Raw genomic sequence first — 22,481 nt, forward strand, 5'->3', positions numbered from 1 at the left:
TTCCATGACGGAGCGAGAATCGATGCCTGGTCGGTTGGTCCGTTATGTCATCTGGCATGAGAATCGCACGTGATGGGCATCCAGTCAGCGGACCCCGCACTCTGCTTACCTCAGCCATCTCTGCCAGCATTACTACTGTAGTATATCTACTGTCTACTCCGTAGTACAGATCCATAGGGACTATCTATCCTTCTACGATGTAGGCTCCTTTGGTCAGTCCTAGTACAAAGTATGAGATAGGTAGTGGACTACTGTGTAGTTAGACCGTGGGCATCCACACACCCACCCTCTCTAGCTCAGGAGCTCTCTGCTTTGGCCAAGTTGTCGGGGCCCTCGGGAAGCGTTCCGACGGGGCGCCGCCATTGTTTCTGGTCCCCATCAGAAGTACCGAGTAATGATGTATTGAGTAGGGAAAAATCGGGCTTCTGCCTGCTGTTTGTTATGTGTCGAGATCCTTGCTATTATATTTTTTTTCTATTATCCTTATTCTGATAATTATCATTATCAATATTAATCGTGAGGACACCGACTGATGTTCTTTAGGAGTGATTTATGTCTGGCAGGATTAGCGAGCCTTGCTGGGGCCAAGGCTCGAATCGGAATTGCCGACCGTGGTGCGCTGGAGCCGGTAAATTACCGAAAATTCCAATACATACCACCCGGACACGGCAGCCATAGCAGTCGACCAGACACTTTGGAATCGCCCAATCGCCATGGGCAAGTACCTTAATATCCTCGTGGTCATAGCCGACCTTCTCCCGCTTTCAATCTAGACGGGTTGCAAGCAAGTTGATCGCGTGAGCAACGCACTCGATCGGCACTAGGTTGCCTGTGCTAATGGTGAGCTACTCCGTAGCCTTCAGATACTAAGTACTCACGAACTACTCCGTACCATCTGCTAGTTACTAGTTAGCTAGCTAGCCACTTGCTTGACTTGCCTTGGAACCTGGGAGAAGGCCACCCAACCTCTCCGGTGCACCATTTCATTCCTTGTCAGTTGCCACACTGACAGGGATCTCAGGTCGTATAGCCGTCTAATCTTCCACCTAACTGGCCAGGGGCTGGAAGAGAAGGCACTAATTGACCCTTTTGGGACCAATGTCGACAAATGTTTCAGAAGATTCATCGGGCTTGCACTAGCTTCAACATGCACCTAGTACTGCTAGATGCTTCGCCTGCAGACTAGCCTAGCCTTACCTAGTGCTTTTCGTCAACGCCACCCTGCGAAACCGCTAGTTGAACCGAGCACGGCCAACAGCTCACCAGGAGATGTCAGACCATGATTTGACGGCTCTAATAGTCATGATCCCGAACGCCAATTGCAAGACGTGCGTGGTCTTAGGCGGCAGCGGGCAGCCAGGACGCCCACCCGCTTCCAGCTGCTGCCGCTTTGCTCCGTCGGTCGACTAGGGTGCTTACGGTGACCGGAGCTCTGCCTAGCTTCATTTTCAATATATCCGCGGAGGTCGGTTGGGAGATCGATCCATCTCTTTCCTTCTGCTGGGCTCCGTAAAAGGTAGGTGATAATGTGAGCAACTGAGCATCGCGGGACGGGGGAACTAAATCAAAGGCTATCTACTATTCTACCCACCTAGGTCCCCACTGGGGGGTATTCGATTGGAGGTTTGGCACATTCATAGGTAGGTTGTAGATGACACTTAACGAAGTGCGTGTCTCAGGGTTGTTAAAAAGTGGTCTAGTGTTTGTGTGTACCAAAGAAAAGGGAAACGCTCGAGGGCGAATATCCCATACCGCACGGAAGTCGCCGGCGGAACCCTGTTAGGCACTCTTCAACATTTAGTGTGTTGTCATATGAGCATCCGAGCATGGGTGACCCTTTTCATAATCTTCAGCATCTGAAATCATGATCCATCGATCAGTTGATGGCTTCGGCTCCAAGTCCCTTGTCCCCGATGAAAGTATCTACCTGCAGAGCTCAGGCCATACGTCCTGGACGCGAAAGGCTTGACTACAACCTAGAATGATCCTAGTACCTGCGCTACTAGGCCAGAACCATCTAATGACCCGGGTGGCTCCTCGCCAGGCGGCCAGAGTCGAATTTCCCAGGACTAATTTAGCTTAAAGTTACTCTCTCCGGAGGCCTGCTTCTGTCGCCGTCGCGTACCCACTCACCCTACGTACTAACCACTTTGTACTTTCGAGGGCCCCGGTACGGAGTCCTTGGTGGCCACTACTTGAGAGTCAGGCTGTTTTCCCAGCCCCTGATTGGCTATATCCACACCCTCCGGCAGAGAATCTGGGCCATGGCAGTGATCCTTCCCAGCGCTCAAGAGTCGAGAGGGTCAACAACCCCTGCCATACTCCGTCCCGAGCAGGTGACTTGATTAATCTTGCCCACCGTTCAGCTGCTGCCCGCTGGTCTGCTGCTAGCCTGCTATTGCACCGGGGAGGAAACGAGGAACCGAGGACGGAGGAAGAGTCTAGAGTACGGAGTACTTACTCTCCTGCTCCGTTAAGGAGGACCGTTGTTATCCGCGGTGCGAAGCTCCACTCCCAACATCGACTGAACTACGGAGTAGTATCACAGAGATAGATAGCACGCAGTAGATAGTATGATGAATCGGCTTCTAGCGAAGCATTATTTTCCGACCGGGGTGTCTGCGAGATCGACAATAAACATTGTCGGGATTCGAGGGTGCGTATAAGCTTCCATTCTACCGTGCCCTATTTCCCCCGTACCCACTCCGCAGGTTGGTGATTTTCTTTTGCTTTTCCTTTCCTTGTTCCTTGGGGTTGGAGTCGTAATACTTTCAGCTAGAAGGCGTCTTTGTCTTGGGTCTGTTCAATAACCCTCGAAATCGGGGTCTCCAGTGGCCTTCCGGGTACTGTGCGCGGCCGGGAGTTAATATCGACGGCGCTAGATCAAATCCAGACGGATCTTTCTCGACGAGTTTCCCTGATTGGGTAAAGATGGTCTACGATGATCTGTTCCCGCCCAATGGGGATAAGGAAACTCTAGTGCCATTGGACAGATATCTTACGGCGACCGCTGTATACCATACCTACCACCGCCGGCCCGTTAGCCGCCGTAGTCGACTCCGTAGTCGTACTGGTCTCCTTCCACTTGCTTTTTTCTTTTCCCCTCCTCCGTCCTCTCCGGACTGGCGACTCCGGACTAACCAGCGAACTAGCCTCAGTTTACCCACAACGTCTTCCTTTCGCCGGCCGACTCCATCTTCCCGTATCGACACCATTCCCTAACTCACTCTATTGCTCCTCATCCTCATCTCCTGCGCCGCTGTTGCGTCCTCCCCGTCCAAGTCCGCTAATTAACCCATTCACCATGGCTTGAACGGTTCCCTTAGTCTGCTATTATTATATTATCATAAACTTCATAATTTTTTTTTTAAATTACTCTCGACTCGCTTCCTCTCTTGGGCCTAGTTCCTCATCTTTCTATCCTACTCTTTCTTCCGCCGCCCCCCCTCATCGCCGTTGGTACCTTCTCACGTCCTTCCTCTTCCTTGCCTTTTTTCTTAATCCCTCCCCCCTCGTATCTTTGCACACTTGATTTACCTTGGCTCAGCCTTCCGATCACCTTGTCCTCCTTCTTCTTCTTCTCCCGCTCTCGCCATGCCCGCCAATTCCTGTTGAGCTTTCGCTCTCCGTATCCCTCCACTCTGCGCCACGGTCCCGAAACTCCTTCGTTCCTAGCCTACCGGATCGATCTGCTTTGACTTTTTTTTCTTCCCTTTCCCCGGCACGATCCTTTCCTCCCTGGCCGCACCTCACAATCCCACTTCCGATCTATTATCAGCAGGTCATCGTCCCTGTCTCCTTCTGAACTGATCGGGACGGATTCGTCAGAACCCTTTTTTCTCGCCATGGAGCAAGAGCACTCTCTGTCGTGGACGGACATGACCAACCCGGCCGACGATGAGTTCACCAACTTCCTCGAGTTTGGCATGCAGTTCCCCGACATGGAGGGGCATGGACCGAGTGACCCTCACGCTGCTCGGCCTCTTGCCCACCCGGTGTCGATGTCGATGCCCGCCTCAGCAGCACCTGCGCAAGAACAATTGGTCCGCATGGATACCGACAGCGTTCCTACCCAGTCGCCGTCGTACGGCCACATTATGAACAACGATTTCCCTCTCGACCTCTCCAACCACGGGCAGCAAGGCCAGCCACATGGCTCGTCCTACTCCAATGCTCCAGCCACCCCGGCGTTCTACGCGCACAAGCCCCCACAGCCCCAGTTTTTCCACCCCCAGCAACAACAGCAGCAGCAGCAGCAACCGACACAGGAGCAGTCCCACCAGCCATCCAACCACTCGCACCCCACAACACAGACTTATGTCCCCCATGGGCAGACCGTGATACCACCAACCCCCAACAGTGTCGACCTCCAGGGCAGTGCTGCTACCCACCTCCAGCGGACGGATGATAGCCATGATATGTATGAGCGGTTTACTCGGATCAATGACGAACAGGTAAGCCGACCAAGATTATTCCTGACTTTAGCCTGCATATCCTAATGCATGCACCCGCTTTCCGCAGGCCCTCTATACTCCCCTCGTCTCCCCTGCCATGACCCCATTGGAAAGTCAATTTCGCTTCCCCGAATACACTATCCCTGGGGAGTACTTCACCCCTCTTACATCACCGGCTCTCGAAGCTCACAACTCCAATCCGACCGGCTACCCATTTCATACTGGCCATATCTCGGAAATGGGATTTGTGCCCTCTCCTGCTGACAACGCGCTGCCCATGTCATCAGCACCCTCGTCACCGGGATTGATGCGAAAGCATCGACGCCAACCGTCCACCACCAAGTCTTTCTCCGCTCGAGCCAAAAAGCAACAATCGCCTTCGGTGCGGCCTCAGGCCCGGAAGAAGTCACTCCTGAATATCAATTCGGACGAGGTTTTGAATAGTCTTAGTCAGGATCAGGGGAGTTGCAAGTCTCGCAGTTCTGGCGGTAGTGGGCTCCGCTATGGAAGTAACGAGAGCTCTGGTCAGGATTCTGTTTCCCCCGAGCCTCTCTCAGAGCCTCTTATGCCTCCACCCGCTCTCCCCCCGTCACGGAAGTCTCCCTCGATTGGCCCTCAGACAACCCAAGTCCCACAAGCCAGTGAGCCCGCGACTCCAGCGCTGCTGATGCGTATCCAGAGGTCGCCGCACAGCAACGCCTCTACCGGTCCGATGGCGACTATGGCCAGGCCTGTGCCCTCTGAGCCGCATGAGGATATCATGGAAGACGTTATATTGCCGGAAGCGGCTACCTCATTTGGACCAGTTTCAAGACCGCAGGTGGGCCGTATTGACACCACAGTCCGAGCGGGTTCGGTCTCTTCGACTACACCGGGCAGTGCCACCCCTGGTCTGGAGCCCAAGTCCGCTCCAGTCATCAACAGAAATCCGAATTCGGTCGCGCCGAGTCCGCGCACTTTTGCTATGCCATCTCCCAGTGGTCCGGTGCCGAAAAAATCAGACACCCCCAAATTAGGCCCCATAGGCCGAAAGCGACAAAGCCTCAGCTCGTCTCAACCTAGTCCGAACCTACGCCCGAAGATAAGTCCCAGTATACAACCACTGGTGCGAGGTGATGGTGAGTACTTTCAACTCCAAAGGCGCCTCTGTCCCAATGCACTCTGTCATCATCCATGAGATTGTTCTTCCATGATACCTAAGGAAATTCAAGCTAACAAATCTTGTCTAACAGGTATCTCAAGCGAAACTTCGGCTCTGTACCTTGCCTCGAAGTCGAATTATCAGCACATACTAGATGGCACTCTCTTACCTGGCGTCTCCTACCCAGAAACCCTGGCCGAGAACCTGAGCTCCAAGCGAACAAATCACAAGCTCGCCGAGCAGGGACGAAGAAACCGCATCAACAATGCCCTCAAGGAGATCGAGACCCTCATTCCACCATCGTTCGTTCAATTGAAGAACGCCAAAGAAGCTGCAATTTGCAATGCAAAGGGAGGCGAAAAGGAAAAGGAGAAGGAAAAGGAGAAAGAGAAAGCCGGAAATCAGCCGATTAGCAAGGCCAGCACTGTGGAGATGGCCATTGATTATATCAAAGCCTTGAAGCAAGAGCTGGAACAAACCAAGACCAAACTAGCAGCAGCTGAAGAGCGTCTGAGCGAGGGAAGGGGGTTGGAAAGGCGCGATGACAACACAGTGAACCCTGAAAATGGGCCAACAACAAATCCCGTCCAGGTAGGATCGGCGACCGCCGGTTTTGAGAATTGCAGCTCTGCATAAGTCTACGATTGAAACCTCGTAGTCGAACTGGTTCTCGAACCAAGCTGACCACGCCTTGAAAGATCACTGTTATGTGATATGTGTTATGAGCGTCAATTTGAGCAAAATTATAGACAGGGGTACCGGGAAAAGTAGCTAATGTCACGCATATCTTGATTGATGGATTTCATTTCGTGAGTTACGGTGGGCTTATTATCTTCCTGTTGTTCTAAGATGTTAATATACCGGGTGGCCTTTTTTTTTTTCTTTTTACACGGATAGTCGGGGTTTCCCTTTTCATGGTGCATTTTCCTCCTTTTCTTTTCGATTCTCGTTTACTTCATACGTACATAGTCTTATCACCCCCCCTTTTTTTCTCCCGGCTCTCCTACGCGCCTCCCTTCTAGCAACGCTTCACTCGTGGTCATGGTGCCTTTGCGCTCCCCACCGACTTCCTTAACTGGCCATGCAGGGTGTCTGATTAGGGCGAGGGCTTCACTTGTCGCCCTTACTCTTCAATCTAGAGGGTCTTGCCTTTTTTTTCAAAGTGTTATTGTATCTAGACCACCATTTCTCGTTCTCATTGCGATTTGAAATTGGGTATGAATGTCACTCCCGTGTTGATAGTATATATTTAAGTCGAAAATCAGCCAAGAGTTTAGTTGCTGATTGTAGGTGGATGGAGCAAGCAAGGACATGCCAGAATAAATGCTGGGGGTGGGCGGGGGAGGATTTCAATGCCATCACCCATAAGAGGGATGTGAACTCGTCAGTAGTCTCGCATGACCGCGACCATCTCATCCAATCGGGCCACTTCCCCAAGCAACAAGGCCTCTTTGGATTTCCACTGGTCCAGCAGGGTCAACTCTGCCTGGGACAAATACCGTTCCTCGTTGCCCTTAACGTCACTGCGCTCTGTCTTCTCCAGGAATTCCTTAAGCCGGTTCCGTTCGAACCGCAGGCGTTGCAGACACCGAGACATAGCTTTGTATGTATCTTCTAGGATGCTGTTTCGGATACGGTCGGGGTCGTAGAACCAGAGGTAGATCGTACGTGAGGGCTGGCGCTGTGCATCTCGGGGAACTTCCTGCAGATCAACGAACCCGCCGGCCTGCATGCTGGCAAGAACTTGACGCAGATCCTTGAAGGGGAGAAGACTGATTTCCTGTAGACGCTTTTCGTCCAGTTTGCCCTTGGCATGGAGGACACGGATAACTCGTAATGCGACATCGCCGTATCGCGCTTCGATCATTCGTTCCAGCTCTAGATGGCGGAGCTTGCGCGCCAGGTGCCGAAACTCGACAGTCCAGGTAATAAGGCCGGAAAGCATGCGCTTGGATGTCAAATTGTAGGGAGGTTGCGAGAGCAGAGAAAGATGTTGGTCAATTTCGTAGGTACGACTGGGGGCATCCGATCCGTCACGATCAGTTCCGTTGACACTGTCCTCCAAGGGCCTCTTCCCACGTCTGTTGACGGGCTGTGAAATCTCCATGGGACCAATGGAGCCTGTAAGATCCAGTTGCGGGTCGACTTCTTCTGTCAACGCACTAAGGGCGATCGGGACAGAGTATTGCTCGCCTTCCTCTCCTTCACGGGGTATCTCGGCACTATCGCGGCATTGCTTGGTTTGGTATTCTATACGTCGGAGGAGACACTCATAGACCTGCCTGGTCGCTGGCGATGAGCTCAGTTCCGCAAGATCCAGAAACCGTCGATTCCGGAGGGCAACGTCAAGTTTCTCATAATTCACCCGGACAACCATGCCCAACTTGAACGAGCAATCAATCAGCTCACGTCTTAAGAAGATATTTCATGAAGAATCTGAAGGGTCTCACCTCCATGGGAGTTGTATCCCCGCCCATGTCATCATCCGACCACTCGTTCTCCTCTTCTTCCTCATCTTCGTCGGCAGCGTAGTCCACTCGTGACCTCTTGTTTGGCGCATCCATAGACCCGTTCGCATGCCTCCGCTTGGCGCCCCGGGGTAGCCCATTGTGCATCAGCCCACGGGTCAGGTCCCCATCAAGCCTTTCCTTTAGGAGAGTAACGGTCCCTTCCAGTACCGTTTCGTCGAGCTTCTTTCCCTTCAGCTGCTTGACATCTGGTCGCGATTTGATCGCACGTTCAGCATCCAAAGCGTTGTCAGCGTAGCTTTGGAATTGTGCGTCTCGGACACGGAAGATATATCCATGAGAAGCGAGTGCCTTCAGTGTGGGATGCAGAAGCGCGGGCTGTTCGGAATGCTCATCGTGTCCATTCATTTGTTCCTCCGTCTTTTCTCCTTCGGCTTCTCCGTTCACGCCATTTGTTTTCGGCTGTTCGGGTTGCAGCTCGGGGAGAGTCTCGAGGTAGCCCACTTGGGCGTGTCCAAGGAACATGATGGTCGCCATAAGCGTAGCCGCATACTTTCCAAGCCGTTCTTGGATGAACTCCAGGATCTTTCCGGACCGTACAAGATAGTAAGCAGCCTGCAGATTGGGTTGGTAGTAGGTGACCCCATCGTCGTAGGAAGTGTAATGATACACCAGGTGATGCTGGATCATGGCGGCGAGACCATGGCGAAGTTGACGGTCCGAGAGACGCGAGTAGAACTTGAGGCGCGGCAATGAGAGCCGATCATAACGCTGGAGGGTGGAGAAAATACGCTGGGGGGACGGACGAAGGGTCAGCCTATGCTCGTGCTGGCCCGCAAATCTACACCGGCTAGGAGTTCTTCATGGATGTAGCGGGTTACCAAGTGAGCAAAGCGAGCATACCGCGAAAAGCTCCCCGAAGTTATCCTCGACCAGGAGCGCACAGAGCTCCGCCGCATACTATTACTCGGACCGTTAGCATTGACCCAGATGAGGGGGCGGGATGAGGGGGGGAAGGAGGGATGGGGGACGTGGTGTTCGCATACTTGGGAAGTCATGATTGATGGCTTCTAGAGAAAGTGGGTAGCTTCACTTCCCTAGAAGACAGATGAGTGTCACCGAGAGAATCGCATGAGGCAGAGATGAGGAAAGATCGAGACCACCAGCGCGGAATGGAGCAAGTCGGAGAGCGATCAGATCAAGCTGGAGTGACACTTTTTTTTGCCGACGGGCTGATCTGCAAATGTCAAAGTGTCACTTGATTGGCGGACGGCGGCTCTGGCGGGCTGGGCGGGCACCGCTCACGTGCATCACGTGCCTGGCCCGGCCGCCATCAGCTGACCTCAGGTGACCCGGAGGACGAGGAAAAGCCGGTTCCGCCCGCACTCGCAACTCGGGCCAATCACGGCGCGAGTAATCAAGACCAGCCGGCATCTTGAAGCTTTTCAGACATCGTTTCTGATCCGCCCAACGACCGCCAGCAGCTCTCCCCTGCTCCCTCTCCTCCCAACCCTCCCAATTGCTGTCGAGCTTCTCGGCTATCTACGCTCCTCGCCCTCCTCTATCTCTCTCACACATGCGATGATGCTGTCGCGGTCTACTTTCAGCCGGAATGCGCCCCGTGCGCTCCAGAAGCAGTGCTCTGCTGCTGGCGCCAGCAGCCGTCGGGGCATGGCCTCTGCTGCCACTCCTGGTCTCCAGTACGATGTCACCGAGTCTGCTGGTGTGAAGGTTGCCAACAGGGAAGTCGCAGGCCCTACCGGCACTCTGGCGTTGGTTGCAAAGGCCGGTTCTCGTTACCAGCCCGTCCCTGGCTTCTCCGATGCCCTCGAACAGTTCGCTTTCAAGGTTTGTCCTTCCTGGCTTCATTTCGACCCCCTATACTCTAAATCTCACTCGTTCGGGGTCTAATCTAATGAATTTCTCTTGCCAATGGACAGTCCACCCTCAAACGCTCGGCACTGCGGATCAACCGGGAAGTCGAACTGCTGGGCGGTGAAGTTTCCTCGACACACTCGCGCGAGAACATCGTCCTCCAGGCCAAGTTCCTCTCGGGCGATCTCCCCTACTTCGCCGAACTTCTTGCGGAGGTTGCTTCTCAGACCAAGTTTGCCGGTAAGTCAGCAAGCAGCATGAGGGGCGACCCAATCCGGCGGATCGGTCTAATTCAGTTTCTCAGCCCACGAGTTGAGCGAGGTCGTTCTCAAGACTATCAAGTTCAGACAACAGGCCCTCGCTGCCAACCCCGAGGCCGTCGCTGTTGATGCCGCTCATGCCGTGGCCTTCCACCGTGGCCTGGGTGAGAGCATCACTCCCTCGACCACCGTTTCCCTGGAGAAGTACCTCTCGGCTGAGGCTCTGGCCGAATACGCTCAGCAGGCCTTTGCCAAGTCCAACATCGCTCTCGTTGGCAGCGGCTCCAACTCCGCCGACGTCGCCAAGTGGGTTGGTGACTTCTTCAAGGAGGCCCCCACCGGCTCCCAGCTTCAGAACACCGCCTCCAAGTACTACGGCGGTGAGCAGCGTCTTTCCTCCAAGGCTGGCAATGCCGTCGTGATTGCTTTCCCTGGCTCCGGCGCTTTCGGAACCGCTGCCTACAAGCCCGAGGCCTCCGTCCTTGCTGCCCTTCTGGGTGGTGAGTCCACCATCAAGTGGACCCCCGGCTTCTCCCTCCTCGCTCAGGCCACCCAGGGCTTCTCCCAGGTTCGTGCCTCGACCCAGAACCTCTCCTACTCGGATGCTGGTCTCTTCACCATTGCTCTCTCTGGTAAGGCCGACCAGATCACCTCTGCCGGCAAGAACGCCGTCGACGCTCTCAAGAAGGTTGCCGCCGGTGAGGTTGCCAGCGAGGAGATCAAGAAGGCCGTTGCCGTGGCCAAGTTCCGTGCTCTTGAGTCTGCCCAGAGCCTTGAGACTGGTCTTGAGGCTACCGGCTCTGCTCTCATCAACGGCAGCAAGCCTTACCAGATCGGTGAGGTTGCTCAGAGCATCGATGCCGTCACCGAGGCCCAGGTCAAGGAGGTAAGTCTATTATTTCAACTTCTGCTTCATCGAATACAGTGGCTAATGATCTGCACAGGTTGCCAACGCCTTCCTTTCCGGCAAGGCTTCTGTCGCCACTGTTGGAGATCTCTTCCAGCTCCCCTACGGCGAGGACCTCGGTCTGACCGTTTAAACATGTATACAATACATATTAGACTGGCTTTGGGAAAAAAGCGCCCCCCTTTATCATGTGTCTAGATCGACCTCCGCAGATATTCTCTTTTGTGATATGGCTGTAGTTGTGTGTCTGTAATACAATTGTACCTTAACCCATGTTCGTTTAATGCCTCTGCTGTGTAGAGATGCGCCATGCACCATATCGATGAATTCTTTCGAATTGATTAGCAATGTACAGACTCGTGTCCCGGTGACGTTCTTCATTCTTTGACATCTATCCCGAATCTAAGCGTAAGAGTATGAATCACACCACCTATATATATTTCATATAACCATCTGACTCTCATTCCCTAACACTTTGCCATCGCTAGACGAACACTTCACCTCCTTCGTCAACCCTAAATATCACCAAAAAAATAGAATCGCATGTACCATACTTCCAACCTAATCATACCCAGCACTAATACAATGGGCGAAAATAAACTACTAGTATTACTACACAAAACAACCCACGAACCAAAAGTACCAGCTAACATTCATTAGTAGGATACCTAAAATACCAGCCATCAAAAGAGATAATGTACCGAATACTCCGTACTTCGTACCGGATGCCTGATTGACAAAGTCAAAAGGTAACAAACAAACAGAGGGAAGTGAAGCCAGTAGGAATCACATGACCGTCGACAAGGATACCTACATTAGCGACGGCGCCAATATGCAGGCCATTGCTGCTCAGTCGGAGAATGGTTACCGTATAGGGCTCACCGAGGATATCAGCAGCTATCTGTCTATCGACAGGTGAAAAAAGATCGGAATTGGGATCGTATGTTAGGTAGATAGATGACAGACGGGGTGTCTGTGATGGGTCGGGAAGAGCTTACTGCCGCGGCGCGCGCAATATGACAGCGATCTCTCCGGACGGGTGGATGTACTGGAATAGGCAGCGGCGGAGAGGACTTACATTCCGGGTTGTTGGTTGCAGCAGCCATTCTTGGGCTGGCAGGACGGAGGATTACTACTAGTCCGTAGGGAAGTTATGCGTTGGCTAATTTACAGCCTCGGCAACTCGAGGCAGTAAAATACATCAAGGGCAAATAAACAAACACGCAGACAAGTTCTGGCGGTGCTGCACGTGGCGACGGAAACGGTTATGGATTCTCATGAATTTTGGCTCTATTAAGATTATTATGATAAGATAGCTTCGTAAACCGCTTGCGGCATGCGATGCACTACGCATAACTGCTGTCAAGTTCCACACCACAAAGGTATGACAGCGCGCCCAAATAGTATCCGCCCTCCGACCGAGACCGCGCATGGCAGAAGGGTATCTCAAACCTTCTCTAGTGCTTAGCGGTGACTTTGTCGCCCGTCAGTTTTTCGACTGCTTCCTTGGCCCTATTCGGGGGAACGGAGACCCACACGTTAGCTCCAGTTCACTCCTCGGTTATCACATGAAGATCGGAGCGCCACCCCCGGATGGAGTGCTCCGCCCGGGGGATTGACAATCCAGGGCAGGGGAAAGTTTGTTCCACTTACATGTCACCCAGAGCCACCATGCAGACCGTCTGCCAGATTCCCAGACCCACTCGGGGAGCCACACCCCGGTAGAGACCCTTGATGCCGTTGTTGTCGTAAATGTACTTGGCGGCCTTACCCACAGTGAGGTTCTTGGGGCGGTTGGGGTCATCAGTCTTGCTCTGCATTTCAACACGGATCACCTCAATGGGCTGGTTCCAGGCAGAGAGACCACCACCCAGACCAGAAGCAAGGATCTTCTCGAAAGCATTGAGCTTCTGGTTTTCTTCCTTGTTGGTGACCTTGCGAATAGCGGATTCAGCCAAGCGAGAGAAACCGAAGCGGGATCCCCAGTTGGTCGTCTGGCGGATGGCGACGGCGTTGACACCGCGGTTAATACCACGAATGCCCTCCTTGCGGTAGATATCCATGAAAGTAGCGAAGGTACTGGGGGGCTTTACGCCCTGGGCGGCCATCTTGTGTTTGGTAATTTCAACGGTCTTCATGCAAGTGCAGAAACCCATGGTCGCGTACGCCTGAGCGATACCACCGACCATACCTCCCGCGATACCAGCGGCGAAGTCGGGCGCACCAAGAACCTTGGCACGGAACTCTGCCTCCGATGCGACGAAAAGGAGGACGGCACCCTTGGTGGAGGCCTCAATCCAGGCCCACGGAATGAGACCTTGATAATCTAGTCGCTATGGGTCAGAGATGACACCCCACGCTAGTCGGCACAGCGACGGAGAAAGAGGCACTTACAACCGAGCATCCCGCCACGACCCCAAATCCGAGCCATAGCGCCCGCGAAGCTATCGCCCCGGTTTGCAGCCATGGTCGTCTTGATCACTTCCAGCGGCTGTAAGAACGGGGTTAGTATTGTTGGCCATGACGCCTGGGAATAACACTTCGCACCTGACCCAAGGTTGTGACCCTATCTGTGTCAGTCTCGAACATCTAGCACTTCCAGGTATGGGAGGGGGGATACATACTCAAAGAGGTTCAATCCTGCACCCACTGTAGCGATGCCATCAGAACCAATTTCCTCCAAGTCGTTCGCTGAATGTAGCAGAGATTACATACGTAGCAGGTTGCTGAACTTGACAGGCTTCTTCTCGAGCGTCTTGCCGGCGGAGGGCGCCGCAGCAGGAGCAGTAGACATCTCTGTGACCTTGGGAGTGCTGAAAGGGGCCCTGACCAAGGGAAGTAGGGGGGCTTCGTCGCCTTAAGGGATCACGAGAAAGCGAGGATTGTCGGGGGTCAAGAACGTCGAGGACGAACGACCAAATTGGTGGAGTGGTGGATGGAGCGGCTTGAAAGATTGCTGGGGAACAGGCCAGGTAAGCAGGGAGCTGGGGGGAGCTGGGGGAGCTGGGAAGCTAGGTAGCTGGGGCGGTATAGTATGTCTTGGATGGGATGTATGAAGATGGGGAAGAGAAGAAAGAGAGGGAAGGAAGCAGTATGAAAATATAAAAGGACGAGCCAGGGTGGGACGGGCGCAGGGCACAGCATACGTACCTTTCTCTTGGTCCTAACTCCTACTAGGTAGTCGAGCGTCTGGAAGGGTCAAAGAGTTGCTTTTTTTCGCCAGGCGTGGGCGCATCGCAGGCCTCCGTACCAAGGAGTACTCCGTAGTAATGAGCACACTCAGCAACCGCAACAACCCAGAACCCAATGAACGCCCGCCATCGGCCGATTGGGGATGCGCCTAACCTGATCGGGCCCCAGCTCGCCCTAGCCTGCTTCCGGGCCGGCGGTGAGCCACAGCCGAGGGCTTCAGTTGAGGCCCGGAGCAAACCGGGCGGCCCCCCAACAAACCCTCTGTACGGGGCACTCGCCGCACAGCCTGCTTTCATTTTCCGAAACGGTTGAGACGAGAGACTGGGAGAGGGTCGATCGGGAGGGGAGACCCACGCCAGTCTGGAATGATAGTCATCATAGCCTAGATACCTATCAACTCCGTACGGAGTAGATACTACTAGCCTACGGAGTACTACTGTGTACTCCGTACGGAGTATCTAGTATCCATCTCGGTGCCTTCCATAGCAACCACCGCAATGAGAATCCATCGGGGCCACCCTGGATTTGGCCGGAGGTCTGGCACGTCCGGAGTACGGCGCCCGTATTTCCAGATCCTACAACAATCCTTTGATGTCTAGACACTCCATCGGGCTGGTTTACCTCCCTCCGTGCCTCGTATTGTCCGCGAGTCTGGCAGCGACGGAGTGCTCCAGCGGTACCCACGGCGACCCGAAGCCGGCTCCTTAGCTATGTCGACCTCATTCCCCGACGGTCAGCACCCAATGCATCTTTAGATTTGTATTGCCCGGCGGCCTCTAGCTGCTGCGGGATGCATTGCTCGGAAATCAGTCCGCGGAGGTTTTCTACGCGGCGCTGGAGAGCGCTGGCTTGTGATTCGACCGATACGTAGACCTGCAGTCAGCTACCGGCGCGACTAATGTCTGCTCCTCGACCGTGCCGATCGCACTCCCCTGGCTTTCTTCTCGCTCTCCTGCTTATCTTCGGCGCCCGACTGCAGTACACCCCCTTACGCTTGGCTTGCCTGTCACACCCAGCGGACAGTACCCGGTACGATACGACGGTCAGAAGACGATTGACTTGGAATTGAAGTGCTGTTACAAGGCTCGCTCGAACCGTGTCCTATCATACATTAATCGAACCAACCCCCAACACTCGACATCCCCAGTCACCGAGGTAATAAACCAAATAGGGGTAGGCATAATACAAGATGCAGTTTATCGTAAAAAAAAAGAAATAAGAATCACCTCCAATTTTTGTCATCACCGATATATTTACAGCTTAGCACCAACAAGCTTGGCGTAGGCCTCAGTGCTGAAACTCTTGGGGCGCTCAATGGGGGCACCGAGGGCGCGGTCGATGATCAGCTGGGGAAGAACACCCAGGGCACGGGAAACACCGAACAGGACGGTGTAGTAGTTGGCCTCAGTCAGGCCGTAGTACTGGAGGAGGACACCAGAGTGCTACACACTGGTCAGTACATGTCGCTTGTACGCATGCAGAACACCATTTTGCGGAACAACTTACAGCATCGACGTTGGGGTAGGGGTTCTTGGTCTTGCCGTGCTCGGTCAGAACGCCAGGAGCGATCTTGTAGACCTGGCTGACCAGCTTGAACATGGGGTCATCGGGCAGCTTGCGGAGGGCGAACTCGCGCTGAGAGACGTAACGGGGGTCGGTCTTACGGAGGACGGCGTGACCGTATCCGGGGACGACCTGGCCGGCGTTCAGGGTGGACCACAGGTAGTTCTTGATGGCCTCGTCGCTGAGGTCGTTACCGATGGCGGCCTTCATCTTGGTGAGCCAGTTGAGGACTTCCTGGTTGGCCCTGCACAAGGAAAATAGATGTATTAGCAAAAGAATTCCGGATATCTCATTGGGAGAACAAGAGCTTACAATCCGTGAAGAGGACCGGCCAAGCCGTTCAGACCAGCAGCGAGAGAGAGCATGGGGGAGCTCAGAGCGCTACCGACAAGGTGAGTGGTGTGGGCACTGACGTTACCACCCTCGTGGTCGGAGTGGATGGTCAGGTAAAGACGCATGAGCTCAACGAAGTCCTTGTTGTCGCCGTAGCCGAGCTGGTTGGCAAGGTTGAAGGAGTAATCCTTGTCCTTCTGGATGGGAGCGACCTTGCCATCCTTGAAGACGTTGCGGTAGATCTTGGCGGCAATGGTGGGCAGCTTGGCAATGAGGTCCATGGAGTCCTCGAAGGTGTAGTTCCAGTAGTCCTTCTTGTTGATACCCTTGGCGTAGGCCTTGGCGAAGGCAGACTCGTGCTCAAGAGCGGTGACAGCCAGAGAGAACTGAGACATGGGGTGCAGGGTGCTGGGGCAGCGGTCGATAAGCTCCTCAATGAACTTGGGGAGGTCGGAGCGGGCAGCCCACTCAGCAGACAGATCGCGGACCTGCTGCTCGGTAGGGATCTCGCCAGTCAGGAGCAGCCAGAAGAGACCTGAAACCCATGGTTAAAAACTGAATTGAATGCAGTTATTGTAATGATAAGATTTACCTTCGGGAAGAGGCTCCTGGCCACCGGGGGCCTTGGGGAGGAGCTCCTGGCACTCGGGGATCTAATGGTCTGTAAGTATATGTCCGGAACGAATGTTGGGGACATTGCCACTCACAGTACGGCCGCGGAAGCGGATACCCTCCTCAGAGTCGAGAACAGAGCCCTATATGCCAACATTAGACCACTTTCAGACAACTCATGGATCAGGTCTCTCTTATCATACCTCCCACACGAGGCACTTCACACCACGGGCACCACCGTAGGCCTGGTCGAGGGTGAGTTCACCGATGACCTTGTGGCCGTGCTCCCTAAAAACGTTCATCAACTGATTAGCGCCTGTTGCAAGACAGTGGACTGCGTGAAGAGGTGGACGTACTTGCGGAGCTTCTTGACCTTCTCGATCTCGGCGGGGAGCTTCTCAGCGAAAGTCTCCTTCAAGGACTAGAGAACGAAATCTAGTCAGTATAAAAGTCGGGGAGAGATCATTATCAATGTTGCACAAACCTTAGCCTTGCCGGTAGAGTAGCAGCGCAGGCCATTGAAGGCAGCAGACTGAACGGCCGGCTTCGCGGCGATAGAGGTGGAACGGAGGGCAGAGGTGCCCAGTCTCAAGGTGGAAGCCATGGCGGATGTGAACAACTTGATTGAAGTTGAGTGGTGGAAGAGGAAAGGAGAAGAAAGGAACAGAGTATATCAGGACACGGTAGAGAAAAGAAAAAGAAGATGGGCCGCACGGTCTTCCCAAGTTATGGAGAAGCTCTTTTGCGGCCCTTTTTTTCCATCTGGCCGTACCATTACAGCCGGTACGCGGACTGTACGGTCACGCCCGGCAACGAAGCAAGGCAATGGTGGATGAATGTATATTACAGTAACGCTAGTCTCAAGCCGGCCGGTGTCCCGAGTCCCAGCCAGGATTTCGGCGCGCTTTGCAGCGGTAATCCCAAGCCTCCAGCATGTTTTGGTGACCCTTACCCGCTTGATTCCGTTGTACGGAACGGAGTCCGGAGTAAAACCTCTCCTGCGTCTCGTTACGCTGTGACCGCGTTGGTCTGTGTACTTTACGCTACCAAAGTCGACCATGTCATCTTCCGCTGTGCGCAGGCTCATGTGTGCCAGTTCAGAAGCAAGCTGAGAAGCTGTCATTCTATCAACCCGACACTCGTGCATGTGCTGTATCGATGCTGTAGGATGGCCTCGGCCTGCTCTAATTGTGACGATCATCGGCGGCGTCCCATCCGTAAACGGAGTGCTTAAAGCTGTGGCCCATGACTAGTGACGTCGGCAGTCGCCATCTCATCCACAGTTTGCCCGCCTGCCCAGCTTCGCGCGGACTCTCCCCCAGCCATAACAACCATCGGTGGTAATACCATACATCAATGCAACATACGAAGATAAGTATTTTGCAGTACCTAACGGTTATCTATTGCATGACGGACGACTGGGGTGCCATGACGTTAGGATATCTAGCTACATGATCCCTGCATTATAGCAAAGGTCAACAGTACTCCAGAGCAAGGGAAGACATCCGGATTTAGTCCTAGCCTGTAAAGAACAGAGTTCTCATGCCTCCGGAGTACTAGATTAGTCGCTGTGGAAATGTTTCCAGGGGGACGGTGGACTCTGTAAGGTTTCTCTTCGCTGTGGGACGGCATTCATTTGTTGTGTAGAAATCGTTTACCTAACATGGATGGGGAGCCCAGCACATTACCTCATTCGACTCACCGAACTGAGCTCGTGCATTTGTTCCAGTGCTTCGGCTGACTTATGTAAGGATCACCCAGAGATCACGTGCGATGCCCCTGAAAGTATCACATATTGAGGCCTCAGGCCACAAGAAGACCGGGCGCCTGCAGTTTCAGGTGCGCCGCCCTTTTGAGACTAGTGCCGATATGCTGATTTTTCTCCTCACCTGACTGACCACCTCTACGAAATCCCTTCCCTTTCATCTCCCCTTCTTCATCAACAACCTCCCTCTAAGCCATCTCTTCTTCACCGGTTTTCATCCCCCACTCTTTTCTACAGCAAATCAACACACTGTAATATCCGCCTTTCGCCTCTTTTCGTTCTCACTCAACTCGTCGCTTTTAGGTCGTACTCTGTACACGTACTCGTTCGCGAGTTCCAAGGCCCTGGACAGCATCGCTTGGCTGTGTTCCAGCTGTAGGCGGAAGGCCCCCCTGGTCGCCAGAGTACGCTCTCGTGGAGTCTGTAGTGACACGACCAGAAGTCCGCTTAGGAAACTACTTTCCAGCATATTGGGAGGCCACGATCCTGCAGGTTTCTGATATTCCTCTCTTAAGCATCACCGACATCTTACCTGCGCTGGATCTCCCAGTAGTAACAGCTTATTGGGAACTTGGTACTATCCGGTCGTGTTTACCATATACTTGAAGCGATAGTCTTAACAGAAACTCCCGCGTGTATCCTGTCCTCTCCGTATCGGATTCGAGTCAGAACACCAACACAACCAACATGTCGTCTGCTGTAGCAGAACTGGATAACTATCTCCAGTCTATGCTGGCACTCAAGCCTCCGGGTGTTTCAGGCTCTAAGATCAACAGTATCACATCGCTTTGCACGGCAAATGTCCAGGTATTACACTCCGCTGCTCTCCCTTTGTTGAACGATCCGTCAAGATAGAGCCACACGCTAACCTTTGGTCTCTCTCCACCACAGAATGAATCCGTTCTCATCCAGAAGATCTACACACACTTCAAGAAGGCACCAGGAACACACAAATTGGGCGTACTCTATGTCGTAGACTCTGTAACTCGACAGTGGGTAGAAGCAGCGCGCAAGGCAGGGCAACCATCCGGTAGTGCTGCTCCCGATGGGACGTTCGCCGCTGGTGTCAACAGAGTGACCGAATTGCTACCCGTCCTCATGACGGACATCATAAACAACGCTCCTGAAGATCAAAAGGTACGCTCTAGATGCAATACGCATACTATATCATCCAACCTTCACAGTGGTCACGGGCAAGCATAGGGCCGATAGGAAGCCGGGTTCTACTCTGAAAACCCCGGGGTGGCCTGCTCTAAGAGTTGATATCCGTATCTCCCGCTGTATAGGCCCAACTGTCCTGCATAGTCCCCGTGGCCGCTATGTTCCCCCCCCCTCCCTCCTCTCTCTTTACCTCGTTTGTTTCTCTTTCCGTCGTTGTCTGGTGACGAATAGTTCAACTTACGTATATGACTCCCTCTCCATATAGGAAAAAATCAAGAAGCTGGTCGACATCTGGGAGCGGGGCTATACATTCCCAGCTCCAATGCTTGCGTCGTTCAAAGACAAATTAAACGCACCTCCATCGCAAAGTAAGCAAGATACTCCCCTCCGGCTGACGTATCCTGGTATCTCGGCATGGCCAAGCCGAGCTTCTTCATCTGGAAACCGTTGCGGGATCATAGTCTCTAACCGTTGTGCCCTTACTTTCCCTCTAGATGTTGAATCCACCACTCCTGAAGGATCCCCAGCACCCAACTACGTTCCGCTGGGTGGTCTGCAGCAGCAGCCGGCGGTCAACGGTGCATCCAGCTCTGGTCAGCAGCCGGATACCTCGAGTATTCTCAAGGCGTTGGCCGACATGGCCAAGCAGAACACGACGGCCCCGGCTGCACCGGCTGTGGCAGCGCAAACTAACCCTCTTAATGCCTTAAGCCAGCCGAGTACGGTTCCGCAGCCCGCGTCGTCATCCGTAGACCCGGCTTCACACTCCCAGAATGGGCAGGCTGGTGTAAACCCCTATGCTGCTGCTGGAAGCATGGCGACGCCGTTCGCGGGGTTGAGTAATGTTGCTCCGAATCCCGCCTTGGTACCGCCGCAGACTCAGAGCCAGAACCACACTCCCAACCCGTTGACTGCAGCACAAAATCCACTGGCCGCGCTACTGCCGCAGGCGACTGCAGCTCCGGCCCAGCCGAGTGCCCCGATCGGGCCCGATGCTCTGCAGCAGCAGCTCCAGCTCCTGCAATTGCTGGCCGCCCAAGGCATCCCGCAAGAGCAATGGGCCACGGCGCTGCAGATCCTGAGCCTGTCCAATGCCGCCAATATGGGGGGCATGAACCCGGGCCAGGCTCCGCCATTCAACCTGCCGGGCCAGCCTGTCGGCTCCGCCTGGGGCGCCCGGCCCGACTCCCAGTCACGTGAGTTCGAGCGCGACCGCGAGCGCGACCGGGACTACATGCGCTCTCCCCCGGGCCAGTACCGCCGCCGTTCTCGCTCCCCCGGCTGGGACCGCCGTCGCGAAGCCTCTCCTCCTCGCCGCCGTGACAGCCCCGTCTACGGAGAGTACCATGGCGACTCGCCCGGTCGCCGGGGCGGCGATCCGCGCGGCCGCCGCGGCAACGAGTATCGCCAGCGCAGCCCCCCCGGCCGTCGTCGCCGGTCTCCCTCCCCGCCTCGTAAGGATCCGACCTTGCCTCCTCCCGGCCCCAAGTTCGTGGAGTGGGATTATTCGATTGGCCAAGGGAACATCAAAGGTTCGTTATACTCTACCCTCGCCTGCGGCATCGGGGGCGTTCTTGGTTGCTAACATCGTGCTGCATAGTCCTGAGTCGAACTCTTTTTGTTGGCGGTGTCACGTAAGTTCCCCCCGGCTTCATCTTCCCCCCAAGGCGACCGGTGGAGTGTCAGCTAACATGCTTCTAGGTCGTCGGAAGCGCATCTCCGCTCTCTCTTCAGCAAGTTCGGCATTGTCCAGACCTGCATTGTCAACATCGACAAGCGTCATGCCTTCATCAAGATGATTAGCCGTCAAGACGCGGTCAGTGCTCGGGATGGAATGGAATCCTACAAGTCCGGCGACATGCAATTGAGGGTAAGTCCCCCCTTCATCTTAGCCACCGCAAAATGGCGCCTAACGCATCCTCTAGACCCGGTGGGGTGTGGGATTTGGCCCCCGTGATTGCAGCGATTACCAGACGGGCATCAGTGTGATCCCGGTCGAACGACTGACGGAGGCGGATCGCAAATGGATGCTCACCGCGGAGTACGGCGGAACCGGTGGAAGGCCAATTGAGACCGGAATGGTCGTCGAGGAGCCTGACATCGAAATTGGTGCGGGAGTCTCTTCCAAAGGTTCGTTGGCCCCACAATCTTCTCGGCTCGTTGGCGTTGAAAATGACCGTCTTCTTTTCTCTTGAAACAGCTATCAGCAGAAGGATTGCCACTGACACTGGCGGCAAACGCGGCCCGGTCTCGTCCCGCTCGCAGCAGGACCGATTCCGTCGCCCGGAACGCGAAGGACCTCCGACTGGGATGGGCCTCGGTGGATCGGCGGAGCGGGAAATCCCCAATGCTAACAATGTCGGCGTGCCGCCCGCCGTGCCTGGCTTCGGTTTCTCGTTTCCCGGCATGCCCATGTTTCCTCCCGGCTTCATGATGGGGGGAGCACAAGCCGGGGCATCTGGTGGCTCGGCCCAGCCTCCCCCGCCGGGTCAAGGAGGCAACTAGAAGGATGCTAGTGCAGCAACGACTCACAATGGCTCGCCATTATCTCGTTCTTCCCTTGTTTTGATACCATTTTTTTTCTCCTTCGTCTTTGCTCCTTTTCTCTTCTTTACCAACACACTTCTTCATGTAAATTTGTTCATGCACCCAAAAAACCGGCGTTGGCGCTTTCGTATCCATTGCTTAGCGGAAGACATGCGCTTTATGAATGGGCAATTCTTCAGGCGGGTCAAGAGCACGGCATCTTC

The 22,481-nt window shown here is 54.3% G+C and overlaps 6 protein-coding genes across 6 annotated transcripts; 3 read left to right on the forward strand and 3 right to left on the reverse strand.

The window, feature by feature from the left end:
- Nucleotides 1–3,845: 3,845 nt before the first annotated feature.
- On the forward strand, nt 3,846–6,231 carry BO80DRAFT_353570 (phosphate-sensing transcription factor PHO4; the record flags this gene model as incomplete). The annotated part of the gene is made up of 3 exons (XM_025715668.1): nt 3,846–4,454; nt 4,522–5,572; nt 5,666–6,231. The coding sequence occupies 3 exons, from the start codon at nt 3,846–3,848 to the stop codon at nt 6,229–6,231; spliced, it is 2,226 nt and encodes a 741-aa protein (XP_025576341.1).
- A 517-nt stretch (nt 6,232–6,748) lies between these two features.
- On the reverse strand, nt 6,749–9,299 carry BO80DRAFT_49725 (putative DNA directed RNA polymerase III subunit Rpc82). The gene is made up of 4 exons (XM_025724065.1): nt 9,110–9,299; nt 8,967–9,023; nt 8,046–8,855; nt 6,749–7,978 (listed from the first exon to the last, which is right to left on the reverse strand). Exons 1-4 carry the CDS (start codon nt 9,119–9,121, stop codon nt 6,980–6,982), a joined length of 1,878 nt encoding a protein of 625 aa, XP_025576342.1. The 5' UTR covers nt 9,122–9,299; the 3' UTR covers nt 6,749–6,979.
- A 179-nt stretch (nt 9,300–9,478) lies between these two features.
- Nucleotides 9,479–11,475, forward strand: BO80DRAFT_501519 (ubiquinol--cytochrome-c reductase subunit 2). Its single transcript, XM_025724287.1, has 4 exons — nt 9,479–9,911; nt 10,004–10,178; nt 10,243–11,084; nt 11,143–11,475. The coding sequence occupies exons 1-4, from the start codon at nt 9,645–9,647 to the stop codon at nt 11,236–11,238; spliced, it is 1,380 nt and encodes a 459-aa protein (XP_025576343.1). The 5' UTR covers nt 9,479–9,644; the 3' UTR covers nt 11,239–11,475.
- Nucleotides 11,476–12,356: 881 nt separating this feature from the next.
- BO80DRAFT_424391 (putative mitochondrial DNA replication protein (Yhm2)) lies at nt 12,357–14,262 on the reverse strand. The gene is made up of 6 exons (XM_025719275.1): nt 13,821–14,262; nt 13,730–13,754; nt 13,653–13,671; nt 13,500–13,596; nt 12,759–13,431; nt 12,357–12,617 (listed from the first exon to the last, which is right to left on the reverse strand). The coding sequence occupies exons 1-6, from the start codon at nt 13,897–13,899 to the stop codon at nt 12,563–12,565; spliced, it is 948 nt and encodes a 315-aa protein (XP_025576344.1). The 5' UTR covers nt 13,900–14,262; the 3' UTR covers nt 12,357–12,562.
- Nucleotides 14,263–15,550: 1,288 nt separating this feature from the next.
- cit1 (citrate (Si)-synthase CIT1) lies at nt 15,551–17,409 on the reverse strand (the record flags this gene model as incomplete). The annotated part of the gene is made up of 8 exons (XM_025721420.1): nt 15,551–15,739; nt 15,804–16,104; nt 16,173–16,728; nt 16,786–16,846; nt 16,901–16,948; nt 17,009–17,093; nt 17,162–17,226; nt 17,290–17,409. 8 exons carry the CDS (start codon nt 17,407–17,409, stop codon nt 15,551–15,553), a joined length of 1,425 nt encoding a protein of 474 aa, XP_025576345.1.
- Nucleotides 17,410–19,257: 1,848 nt separating this feature from the next.
- BO80DRAFT_353469 (Nrd1 complex RNA-binding subunit) lies at nt 19,258–22,236 on the forward strand (the record flags this gene model as incomplete). Its single annotated transcript, XM_025715664.1, has 7 exons — nt 19,258–19,377; nt 19,462–19,707; nt 19,997–21,263; nt 21,332–21,365; nt 21,433–21,601; nt 21,657–21,861; nt 21,932–22,236. 7 exons carry the CDS (start codon nt 19,258–19,260, stop codon nt 22,234–22,236), a joined length of 2,346 nt encoding a protein of 781 aa, XP_025576346.1.
- Nucleotides 22,237–22,481: the final 245 nt, after the last annotated feature.

This window comes from Aspergillus ibericus (assembly GCF_003184845.1).
Source record: "Aspergillus ibericus CBS 121593 unplaced genomic scaffold BO80scaffold_15, whole genome shotgun sequence".
Taxonomy (NCBI): Eukaryota; Fungi; Ascomycota; class Eurotiomycetes; order Eurotiales; family Aspergillaceae; genus Aspergillus; species Aspergillus ibericus.